Source organism: Phalaenopsis equestris, unplaced genomic scaffold (assembly GCF_001263595.1).
Source record: "Phalaenopsis equestris unplaced genomic scaffold, ASM126359v1 Scaffold000468, whole genome shotgun sequence".
In the NCBI taxonomy this organism is placed as follows: domain Eukaryota; kingdom Viridiplantae; phylum Streptophyta; class Magnoliopsida; order Asparagales; family Orchidaceae; genus Phalaenopsis; species Phalaenopsis equestris.
In genome coordinates, this window is record NW_018164909.1 from 991,858 (window position 1) to 1,004,726 (window position 12,869).

Genomic DNA, 12,869 nt, shown 5'->3' on the forward strand with positions numbered 1-12,869 from the left:
TTTAATTAAAATTTGAATAATTTTCATTCAAAAGATCGTCCTGAGGTCCGTGTCATACCATGAGATTCTTGCCCAATAATGAATTTATTGTCGGCGTATATGTTTAATTAACCTTGTAAAAGACAAATCCACCTAAACTTAATTTTTTTCTGCATTTTTAAAAAAGCAAAATGTTTTAGATGCAAATATCAAAATTCAGGTGTTAGCTATGTAAATCCATAAGAACTATGGGGGTAGAGATGCAATTTTTTTTCTCTCTTCTATGGACACCACCACAGCCCCTGGTGCCTCATGCTGCGCCACTTGTTGCCTCATTACTGCCTGTAAACATCATTCATTGTAATGGCATCATCAGAAAGATGATAAGGAAAAATCAGGAGACGCATGGATAAATTATTTTAATGGCCTAAAAATATTTATAAAAAATTTAAAAAAAATTAAAATATTTTAATATTTTAATTTCGGCTATGTGCAAATTAAATTTATTAAATTATATAAAGTAAAAAAATTTCATTTTATTTAGGCTATTTTCATGTAATTTAATAATTAAAATAATAATTTAACTTAATTTTTTTGAATAAAATAAAATTCATGACATAATTATTATATTTGTTTTGAGAAAAGTGTAATTAAAAAAAAATTAATGATTTTTAAGCTTATCCTCATAAAAATTTTATGAGGATATTCTATTTTTTTTTTTCAAATCTAACAAATATATAATTAATAAGCCATTAATCTGAAAATAAATTATGAATTTTAAGATTTATCTTAATTATTTTTATATTATTTTATTCTTATAGTATTTTTTTCTCACAATTTCTATCATTCAAACCTATAAAATTATAACTAAACTTGAACATATTGTTGAGCCACTTGAACCATCATCATAGATGGATGCATAACATTATGCGGGTGTTACATCATAAAAAATAATAAGATTTATATACATACATCGCAATTCCTATGAATTTACATATTTTACACTTGAATTTTACATTTAATATTTTTAGTATATTATATATATATGAAATTTATATTTTATTTTTTAAAATTAATAAGAAAAGTTTGGGTGTTATAAATAAAAAGCCCAAAAATAATAAGATATAAACTATCAAATAATAAAATAATTATGAGACAATGAATGATTTTTTGCATGTTTATCCTTATGTGATCGTTGAAGTGAACGGAGCCGATCAACTCCGTAAAAAAGGAGAAATATTTGCATATATACGCAGAGTTATACGCAGAGTTGCGTACGTAGGTAGGTTACAGGGAAGTCATTGGGTGTTATATCCACATTGTACTCTTGTAACCTCTCTGTAACATATTTGTAACTAATAATTTTCGCGTTTCTACTTTCATATATTTATTATCGATAAATTATAAAAAATTAGAGGAAAATTACATAAGCTTATAGGTAAGCAAATGATAAGGATAAGGGGGTCGAGTCTCTTCTTCTCTTTGGCTACTCGCAAGCAAGAGTTGAGCAACAGTTGAGGCCGAAGATTGGAAGGGGAAAATGAGGAGATCTGCGGGAATGGGAAAGGGAAGCGTACTGCGAACGGTAGGGCGAGCGGTCGGCTCTGGAGTCGCCGGAGTTAAGGAGGCAGTGTCTTCCACGGCAGTCGGTAGGGCGGCGAAGCCTGCTCGAGTGGCGGCGCTTTCCTCTCGTTCGGGTTCATCCGGGTCGAGCTCCGCGGCGATCGCTGCGGCGGCGACTCGGGGTTCGGCTCTCTGTTTCTGCGATGGGGAAGAGTGGGAGACCGTTGAGGTAGAGGAGGGGGATATGGAGGAGAGGTTTGAGCGGTTCGTGTTTGGACCTGTGCCTTCCACGCAGGAGGCCGAGGAGGCGGTGTCCGCAATTCAGCAGTGAGTTCTTTGTTTCTGAATTAAGTGGAACTTTTGGTTCATGTTATGATGTCTTTTTGCTGAATTTAGAAGATACGGTAATATTGTTCTGAGTTGCAATAGCTTCATGGTTCGATGTAATTATCTATTTGAAAGGGTATATTTTGGGAAGGTGAAGTGCAGAGCTCCCATCCTCACCAGACTTGAGTCGAGATTTGTCACGCATTTGACCTAATTTGCAGGTTGGATCTGCTCTTTTATTTGTTTTGTTTCTTGGAAAAGGAAAATACTTTGGACATCTTGGCAATGTTTGGATGAATGGAAGGTGAATGAAATTTAGCTACCTTTTTTGTCAAGGAGCCGTTATTCTCCTGGATTTTCATTTGTTTAAACCTTCATTAGATTGAAAGAAATTAGAAAATGGATTTGAAGTTCTATAAATTTATAGATTGTTTATGAATTTGGAACTATTAATTTACCCCCTTTTTAGCTGAATACTTTTTCTCCTATCCAAATATTCAAGGGCAACTCAACCAATAAGAAGTAATGAAAACAAAAGAAAATAGTCTTTTGAAATTCTTAATTTTTTTTTTCTTTGTGTTGAACTGGTACTGAATTTTTTGGGTGGTAAAGAATTACAGATGTGTTTCTTGGTGCTAGAAACCCTTTGCCACAACCCAGCTTCACCAAACAGCTAGTGAAAGAGCCACTCTGCTGCTGTCCAACTGAAGGAATGCCTCCCAGTGGTTGGAATACCTGCAGTTTAGTAAAAATAGGGAGAAAACCAGTGGCCCAATTGCTGTTTGACGATGGCAAATATAGAGGGAAGGCAGCTCAGCTGTTGAATTGCCTTGCAAATATAGAAGAGAACCTTGACTCAGCGCCTATTAGTAGTCCAAACCTTACTACGACAAAGACACTACAATCAACTATGGCTAGATGATTGATAAGTCAAACAGAAATTCTTGGAATAGTACCAAGAAATAGGAAAACAACATAATTCAAAACCAACAAGAATCTACTTTTTACTATTGTAGCTTTTTTTTTTGACACCACTAGCTTTTAAGTAAGCTCTCCAACATTTTATAAGATGACATATTTCAATACCTGTCAGGACAATTCAAGCCTAAGAACTAATTTTATGAACTTCCAACTATTTTTTGTTTAAAATAACATAAGTAATCATAAATATCAAAATACTATAATTCCGTTGAACTAATGTCAGGCATGAATTTTTGCATCCTAGTTTTTTTTTTTTTTTTACTCCTTCTAATGGCCCTCCATGATTAGCTTGCATCCATGAGTCTAGAATCAGTCCCAAATGGGCTTGTTTAGTTCTCCTTGGGGAAACTTTTGTGCTTGGTGCCATGGGTTGCCACATAAAATATGAATCTTCTCCGATCGACAAATTTTCTGCATTGTTCTAGCTCCTATTATTCCCCAAAAATTCAAAAGGATTTGTCCTTAAATCGTCAACTGCATTAAAAATGGCTCAAATTAGAAACCTTAAAGGAAGTACTGACACCATATGTACTTATCAATTTCAATTTATAGGCATTTTCTTAATTCGTTCAAGAACTTGATAAAGACCACTTCATTTGAAAGAAGATTGGAATGCAATTGCTTCAGAAATTATTCCTTTCTCTTATGCAGTTATACTCAATCTCTTGGTTCAAAGATTAGCTTATTTCACTTTTTGTTGGCTTATTTTGCATATTACTTGGTTTCTTCTTTCTATGTTGAGCCCGACTTTCTCATGTATTTGCTTGACACATTAATCTTTTTCTCTTCATTTAAGTTGGCATACATAGTAGTCATAGACAATAAATTTAATAGACTTTTCAAAATTAAAATCATATGCAACTTCAAATAATAAATATTTAGCAACAAAATGAACATACAGATTGTAAGCAATTTCAATGTGTGTCTGAGGGGAAACTACCTTTTCTCTTATTCCACAATCAAAAGCATATGATACATATTTATGTATATTCCTATCTCTATAGATTGGGAACATTTTTAATATAGAAGAGATCTTGTAATTAGTTCTCCTCTAATTAGGTTATCTAATATGAAGTTTTCTAATATACAATCATTAGATTTAATACTTTCCATAACACTCCCCCTAAAGCTGGTGTATAGATATTTATCATGTCCAGCTTGTTACAAATATAAGTGACCCTATCTCCATTAATGGCCTTTGTGAATATGTCCCCTAGTTGTTTATCAGTCTTTGCATGAGCTGTAAAAATCAAATATTGTTGAATATTTTCATGAAAAAAATGATAATTTATCCCAATGTGCTTAGTACGTTTATGGAAGATGGGGTTTGAAGTAATATGAATCGCATTTTGGTTATCAAATCATATTTTTGTTGAAAGTGTCATCTTAAAACCCAATTCAGTCAGGAATTGGGAGACCCCCATCAATTCACTTAAAGCTTGTAATAATGAGCCATGAATTCATGTGCTAAACAAGAAACACAAGCGCCGTGAATCCATGAGCAAACAAGGAAAGGGAGGAGACATGAATTGCTCCCACCAACCAAACTAGGAAGGCAACAAAGTGAAAGTTAGACTAATTTTTCTTTTCTATATAGTATGAGAACAAGGTTAAGTCCTTTCAATTTTAATTTTTTTCTCTCTTCAATCTTATACTTCTCATCATATGTAATAACAGAATTTAAAAAAATAAAAATAATAAAAATCAAAATAAAAAAATAAAAATAATATTAATAATGAAAATAAAAATAGGCATTGATTTGGAAAGACACCTGTCGGCGGGAATTAGATCGCTACCTTTATCACTTTACGCTTCATTTGATCGTATCTAGTGAGAAATAGCAAGAGAGACTACGAGAGAAGAGAAACTGTCGAGCCCTAGCCAATTGAAGTTGAGTAGGAAGGAGGAAGCCGCGACTTTGTGCGTAGGTACTGTGCGAAGGAGGGGAAGGAAGAAGAATGAGAAGAAAATGCCAAAGAAAGGAGCCTGCGGCTCTGTCATGACCTAAAGAGGAGAGGGAAGTAGAGGAGCAAACATGGTGAGTGGAGAAGCCTCGTGCTTGTGCTTTTGAGTTGAGCCTGAAGGAGGAGTGGGAGAGGATTTTCAGCGTTGTGCTCGCATAGCAGAGGAGCGTGAGTCGAATTTACCACGTCAAGCTCTGCGGTGCTCTCATGCACTTCCTTAGGTTGAACTGCGATCAAAGAAGGAAAGAGGGGGACTCGAGCTCGCGCGATCAAGCCAATGCCGAAGGAGGAAGAAAAATTGAAGTCTCTGTGTGCTTTAGAGTTGTTGGGCCTTGCGAAGGAGAAGAAGCAAAGGAGAAAGTTTATCAAAGATCATGTGCTCTGCTGGGGTGAGATGTGACCGAAAAAGAGGAGCGACGCCGTTCTCGCATGAGGTAGAAGCAGAAGTCGGAGGGGAAAAAGAAGCCGAGAGAGGAGGGTGAGGTACGCGAGTTTGTCGAGAGAAACTGGTGTGTCTGATCGAAGAGACGAGCTTCATGTGAAGTAGAAGGCTCCCTGGTGCTGCTGAGCTCGCGTGAGTTAGAGCAGTTTGAATCTTTTTATTTAAAGGTGTGTAATAATTTAAATAGTATATAATGATATTGATATGTTATTGATATAGTAACATTAAATATTTTTATTAATTTATTAAAAAGTTTGATTGACATGCATATTTCTTCTTTTTCTCTTGTATTATTGTGGTATTTGTATATAATTATTCACTGGCTTATTTAGTTCATTGATATTGTAAATTAACTTTTCAGGTTAATTGTGATTAACAATGAGCATTAGAAGTGATAACTTTTATAAAAGACACAAACAGCTAGTAGCAAAGTAAATATAGTTTTACTATTTTAATTTAATTTCAATATTGGCTTTTTTATTTGTTAAATAACACGAATTTAGAAAACTTAGTTCCCACCGCCCGGCTGTCTGTTGTCGTCTTGATTAATTCCAAGTCTCTGGTCGGGTCGTGACGTAAACCTTGAGGGAAAGATCATTGTGAGATGATTGATGATATGAATCCGCTTTTAACTATTTAATAGTTAAAGTGGATTAATTGACGAGAGTTAATTAGCTTAAGGCTTTTTATTATATAAATATCATCATTTAGGGAGGGTGAGAATATGAAATGAATTAATGATATCCCCTTATTGTATATAATTCTCTTTTTTTCTTTTCTTTGGAAGTTGAATGTTCAAGATGAGATTAGATTTCCTAGTCACACATGCACTATAGCTAAAGTGTCTAGTTTGCCGCTACCAATAACTTATTGATTGACAGCCCTAGTAAAATAGATACTTTTATATGGACACACACTTTCGACCAACTTCGCCAATGGATGACCAAAAATAAAAGGTCTACCAATGGCTAAGACAAAGTAGTTGGTCGGCCTTTGACAGACTAGGTTAAATATCAGAGTACATACAAGATTCAACATGCAATACAATATTTATTGCATGCATATGAGTAAAACAAATTTAATAAATTTGACATGTTTTTTTAAATAATTAACCACCAATTCATCAACTTGTTTCCACGATATGTTGCTTGTATTTTGCGCGGGCACACAATTGTCATGGATTCATTTTCGCATTGTGATTATGGTCATTGGTTCTTTCCCTTACTAAACTCTCTTTTTTTCTCTTGTAGGTTGTTTATTCCAGTTCCATTTGGTGAGATAATAGAAAGGCCTCCTCATGAACAAGAGGAAGTCAAAGATAAAGCAGCAATTTCAACAAAAATATTGCCACGGTCATTATCAAGTGAATCTCAGTCTGACTGGATTGAGCCTGTTATGCATCTTTATAGCTCTAAAAATTCTCAATCTCAAGAACGGGAAAAGGTTCTTGATGCATTTCGTTTATTACAAATGAATCCATCTATCCAGGTGATGCAAATCTGACTGACTTCCTCTTAACACTTTTGAAATTTTTGTTTAAATTATTTTGTGGGTGTCGTCTTTCTGAAATCTGCATTGGATAGAGCAAACTTCTTTGAATAATAAAGTTGTGTTCATTTATGTGTGTTCTAAAATTACCGGTGTAATTATTGTGTTAGCTTTTCTACTTGCAGAAAGTCGTTGTTTCACTGTCATCCGATAGAGCTGTATGGGATGCAGTTATGAAGAATGAAGTGGTACAAGAATTTAAGAAATGCTTTTATGAAGGTTTGCTCTCCGGTCATATTATGACACTTTGTTGCATAACATAACCATTGAATCTATTAGGAACATTTCTGTAATGATTTTTACTTAAGTAGCATAGTCTATAGTAAACTTGCAGTGTGCACGCAAATTGGTTTATTATGTAGGGGATCAGTAAAATGCATTACAAATGGTGTAATATGCTTTCATAACAATATTTGCAACGGTGTAACATGCTTTCATAACAATATTTGTATTGGTTAGTAACTAAAAAAGTTTTATTTTTAATAATTTTTTTTAAAACTTGTAGCTCATTTAAATATTACTTCAGAGTTATATGGCTTTTCTAAACGTTTAGTTTTAAGTTCATTTTAAATAAGAATGAAATATTAAATTTAGATAGCACGGCTATTTCTAAATTATATTTAATTCTAGACTCTCAAACGTAAATTTAATAGAATTATTAGATATTATGGCTAATAGGAAGATAAATATCTTATTCATTCAAAAAACTGAATGGGTTAGAGAACAGATTAAGAATAGTGATAACTTAGGATTTAAAGTTTGGTATATAGGTAGGAGTTGCACTACAATTCGTGTAGGTGTAATTATAGATAAGAGTTTGAAAGATAATGTTATAAAAAAATTAATAGAATTTTAGATGAAATTATAATCATAAAGATTGTTGTTGATACTAAAATTTTTAATGCTATAAGTATTTATGCTCCTCAAATAGGTTTAGATATAGGTTCAAAAGAAAATTTTTTGAATGTCCTAGAAGAATTAAGACAAATGATACAGTTTTGGAATAATTAATGAAAGAACTTTTATTAGAGGGGATTTAAATGGATATGTTGGTAGAGTCGTAGAATATTCATGGTGATTACAGTTTTGGAATAATTAATGAAGAAGGTAAAACTATATTAGATTTTGCTTTAGCTTATTATTTTGTTATTGCTAATACTTTATCTAATACTTTATTTAAGAAAACAGATGAACATCTTATTACTTATAAAAATGAATATAATAAAACACAAATTGATATTTTCTTATGTGAAAAAGATATCATCGAATTATAAAAAATGTGAAGATTGTAAGGTCACTTCAAGTGAAAATTTAAGTGCTCATTATCGATTATTAGTTCTGAATTTTAAGATGAGGACTTGAAAGATAAAAAATACAATGAAACATTGCAAAAGAATTAAACGGGGCACCTAAAAGATAAATAAATTTATTTTTATGAGCAAATGTCAAGATTCAAGATTTGGGATGTTCATAAAGAAGCTAATTCTATATTGGATAAAATAAAAAATACTATTGAACATATGACAAAAGATGTACTTGGTGAATTAAAAGAAAAAAGTTTTTATAAATAAAACTAGTTGGTAGTGAAGTAATAATGTGCAAGAAAATATAAAATATAAAGTGTTTTGTTATACAAATTGGTTTAAATATAAAAGCTTAGAGAGCTGAGAAAAATATAAGGTGGTTTGTAGGGAGTCTAAGAGATCAATTTGTGATGCTAAAGATTCTGCTTTTAGTGATCTTCATAATAAATTAGATACTAAATATGGTGACAGATATATGTATAAATTAGCCAAATAAAGAGAAAACAAAAGCAAATATTAAATTCAAGTGTATTAATGATGAAAATTAAAAAGTATTTTCCCTAGAGGAAGATATTTAATATAAGTGGGTGAGATATTTTGATAAACTTTTCAATTAAATTTTTGAATATATTATCCACCTTATTGATCATAATATCATTATTAATAATAATAATTTTTATTTTTACTATCATATCAGTAAATATGAAGTTGAGGAGGCTTTAAAGAACCTGATGCTATCTCAATAGAAGTGTGAAAATATTTAGGATATTTGAGAGTTTCTTGGTTTACTAAACTTTTTGATATTATTTTAAAAACTAAAAAGATGCGTGAGGAGTGGAGGTTGAGTATTTTAGTTCCCATTTTTTAAGAATAAAGGCGATGCACAAGAGTGTTCAAATTTTAGATGACTTAAGTTAATGTGTCAAACATTAAAATTGTGGAAGACTATAATTGAACATAGGTTAAGACATGATACAAAGATTTCTTATAATCAATTTGGATTTTTGTCGGAAAAGTCTATTATGGATGTTGTACATTTATTGAGAGATTTGATGGAGAAGTACAAAGAGTAAAGAGGATCTACAAATGGTTTTTATTGATTTAGAAAAAGCTTACGATAAGGTTTTAAGAGAAATTTTTTTTGAGAGTTCTAGAAAAGAAAAACATTGATATGACTTATATTCAAGTCCTTAAAGATATGTGTACTAGAGCTCCAGTTCTAACAGGAGGAGGATTGACCTTGGGATATGTTTTTTGCTGACAATATCATTCTTGTGGATAAGACTAGAGAAAGAGTCTAGGAGATACTTAATTATAGATGTCTACGTTTAGAGTCTAAAGTCCTTTTTTTTTTAGTTTATCTAAAATAGAATACATGAAATATAATTTTAGTAGTATTAGATATATTGATAGGGTTGTAACAATGGGTGATCAAATCAATAAGAGTTGACGTTTTAGGTATCTCTAGTCTATTGTTCAAAGTGATGGTGATATCGCTGGGGATGTTGTTAGTAGAATTCAAGTGGGATGGTTGAAGTGGAGGAATGCATCGGGCCTGTTGTGTGATAAAAAAGTACTGCTTAGATTTAATAGGAAATTTCATAAGAAGGTGGTGAAACCTGCAATGTTTTATTGCACAGAATGTTGCCTTTAAAGGAGAAGTATGAAATTAAATCAAGTGTTGTTGAGATGAGAATGCTCGAGTGGATGAGTGGCTTTAAAGTTAGGAAAAAGTGCGGATCCGTGAAAGGATTGGAGTCGCTCTAGTGGCTGACAAGATTAGATAGAGTCGCCGTAGATGGTTTGGTCACATTAAATGTCGACCATCTTATGGGCCAGTCACGAGAGTAGATGTTTTAAATTTGACTTACGTTAAGAAAGGTAGAGGTAGACCTAAAAAGAATTAGGCATGTTGTATAAAAAATTATCTTAATTTATTAGAATTAAATGAGAGTATGACACTAAATAGAACAATGGAGAAAAAGGATTCATGTAACGTGTGTGTGTGTGTCTATATATATATATACAAAATTTTAAATCCATTTACAATCACCCAAACACCAAAAATGATTCTTCTGTGTTTTTGTACAATCTTCTAAATAATTAAAAACAATTTCAAATGCATTTATATATTTATATATATAAATTAATTGCAACCAATTTGCCAATGATCTCAATGATATTTTGAACCTAGCTTATGCACAATTTTTCTATATAATGTTATCTTATTAGGAGACTGTTGTTTGGTACTATATTTATAGGAAAAAAAAGTTCATGGGTTATTTTTGGATGGATAACAGTTTTATATAAGTAATAATGTTATTTAGAACAATTTTACCAATCAAGTTCAGTGTGAATGGTTCGATGTTATCCTATTTAATTTAGGCTAATGTTATCTAAAATGATTAATCGTGATTGTGGCCTTTTTTCATTTTTGTTATCACATCTTATAGTTATGAAATAGCCTGACATTGAAGATGCCATTAGGATGACTTTTCATAACTTCATAAATAGTTGTTACACTTCCATATTATTGTTTTTTAAATGCTTTGGTCTTTAAGAAAATTGTTGTTTGAATTTTCCCAGATAATGTATTTATAATGTCCATGAGTAATTTTATAGACAACTGCAACCTAACCGAACTGTCCCTATGATGTCAAATAGATTCGGCTAATGTTTCCTTATCATCAAACCAGGACTTAAATGTCACTTTTTTACAATCATTATTTAAATATGTTACTAAAACAAACAAACTAAAATCGTTTTTTGACAGAACATTATATATCATTTGTCAATGAACTTGGCAGCGTCTAATTGATATTTTAAGTCCTACTTAGATGACATAAATGCTATCAAATTTGTTTGGCATCTTGAATCAAATTGCCTTTTAACTAAAGTAACTGAAAAAAAAATGAAGCTTTAAGATCACAGTTGATCATCCTAAAAAAACATTACATTATTTAACTTGAATAAAAATATTCAGCCTAATGTACTTAGCTAATAGATAGCACTCATTTGATTAACATTTTCATCTAGATAATACTATTATCTAAAACAAACAGCCCCAAGATGCAATCTTTATTTTTTTTTTCTTCTTTTTTTTTTTTTGTTGTAACTGTTTGATTTATAATTTAGCTTTTAATAACAGCTGAAAGTAACCCACAAGAACCAGATGCAGGAGACAGCCTTCCTGCCAATGGAATCCTGAAATGGATCGTGGATGCAAAGGTGAAAGTGATGGAAGTGCTCGACAAAATTGCAAAGCAATTAAGCCAGATATTTAACTCAGGTGGAACCAAGAGTGAGGATGATATTTTCGACAATGTTCTGCAATCCTCCTTTATGCTTTCTGTTCTCGTTTTTATTGTCGTCGTTATGAATCGTGTTCTAAAATCCTAACAGCAGCTTCAATTAGCCGACATGACGTCCTTGTAATATACATTTGAAATTCTAACAGCTTCAATCAGCCGACATGATGACATCCTTTGTAAATATACTTCTGAAACACATCAACAAGACTTTGTTTTTTATCAGTTAGGAGTGTGCTATTCTGATTATTATATGCTTTAGACGTATATTTGATAACTTCACCTTTGGTCATTGGAGACTGTTAGCCTAGGGGCAAGTTTATCTTTTGTACACCTAAGGGCAATTTACTCTTTTTTTTGTTATTGTTGTTGGGTATAAATAGACTTTTTTTTTTGGGTTAGGTTTAGGCATGAGATTGGATTGTGAGTTTTAGGTTTAGAGTTTGGGAGAGATTTCTTACCTCTCAAATTATAGGCCTACCTCTCAAATTTTAGGTGCTTATCTTTTGTATTCTTGTTGAGTTTTTTGGATTATTGAAGAAAATATACGTATTTGCCCTAATTTTTATGAAAAAGAGCGCTAATTTTGTTGTCGAATCATATCAGAGACTTGTGATTGCCAGACAAGGGGGACTTATTGGGAGAGTTGGAGTGGGATATGGTTCATAGCTTACGAGAGCTTTCGATTCTCAATGCTGGCAGAGGGTTAATGGGAGTTTTGTACGATCAAATAAATAAATAAATAACAATAAAATAGAGATTGTGCTGTTGAAGTCTGTGTAGGGTTGTGAATTTAGCTTGAAGATCGTTAATCATTCAAAAGTTGTGTTTCTAGCACACAATTCTTATGTATTTACACACAACACTTTGGCGCTTAAACTTATGCATAAAGAAGTGCATTTGACTTTTAAAATGTGATAATAGTACTATTTTTCAAGTGATTAAATATTTGAGTGCAATGTGGGTAAATATGAAAGTTTAGCTATGAGCATGTAAATACATAAGAATTAAATGCCCCTTTTTTTTAAAATATTGCTTTAGTTTGTGATGAATATGTTATTATAATTTTATTTTGTGCTGAGAAACAAATTCATTCACAATATCTGATTAGTAAAGATAATTTTATGATAATATTTTTCTTAATTTTAATCTACCAATACTTTATCTTAATTAAATTTAGCAAATATGAGTTCTATGTAAATGATTTAATAATTCCTTATTATTAGTGTATGATATCTAATCTGCTTTAAAATTTTATTTAGAGGCTTACAACTGATAACAAGATAAGATTTATCTCTTTTTTTCTTTAATCGCATTCATAATATATAATATGGTATAGCTCCATGAAGAGTCGGTTAGTAATTTCTTATATAGACTATCTTTTACTTCTTTAAATTGGTTTAAGTAGATGTTTAATTGTTTGGTAAAGTTTACCCTTTGTAGTAATATTTTT

The 12,869-nt window shown here is 31.7% G+C and overlaps 1 protein-coding gene across 1 annotated transcript; it reads left to right on the forward strand.

Moving 5' to 3' along the window:
* The first annotated feature begins 1,429 nt into the window (after nt 1-1,429).
* On the forward strand, nt 1,430-11,641 carry LOC110027933. The gene is made up of 4 exons (XM_020729587.1): nt 1,430-1,869; nt 6,507-6,744; nt 6,930-7,023; nt 11,257-11,641. Exons 1-4 carry the CDS (start codon nt 1,520-1,522, stop codon nt 11,505-11,507), a joined length of 933 nt encoding a protein of 310 aa, XP_020585246.1. The 5' UTR covers nt 1,430-1,519; the 3' UTR covers nt 11,508-11,641.
* Nucleotides 11,642-12,869: the final 1,228 nt, after the last annotated feature.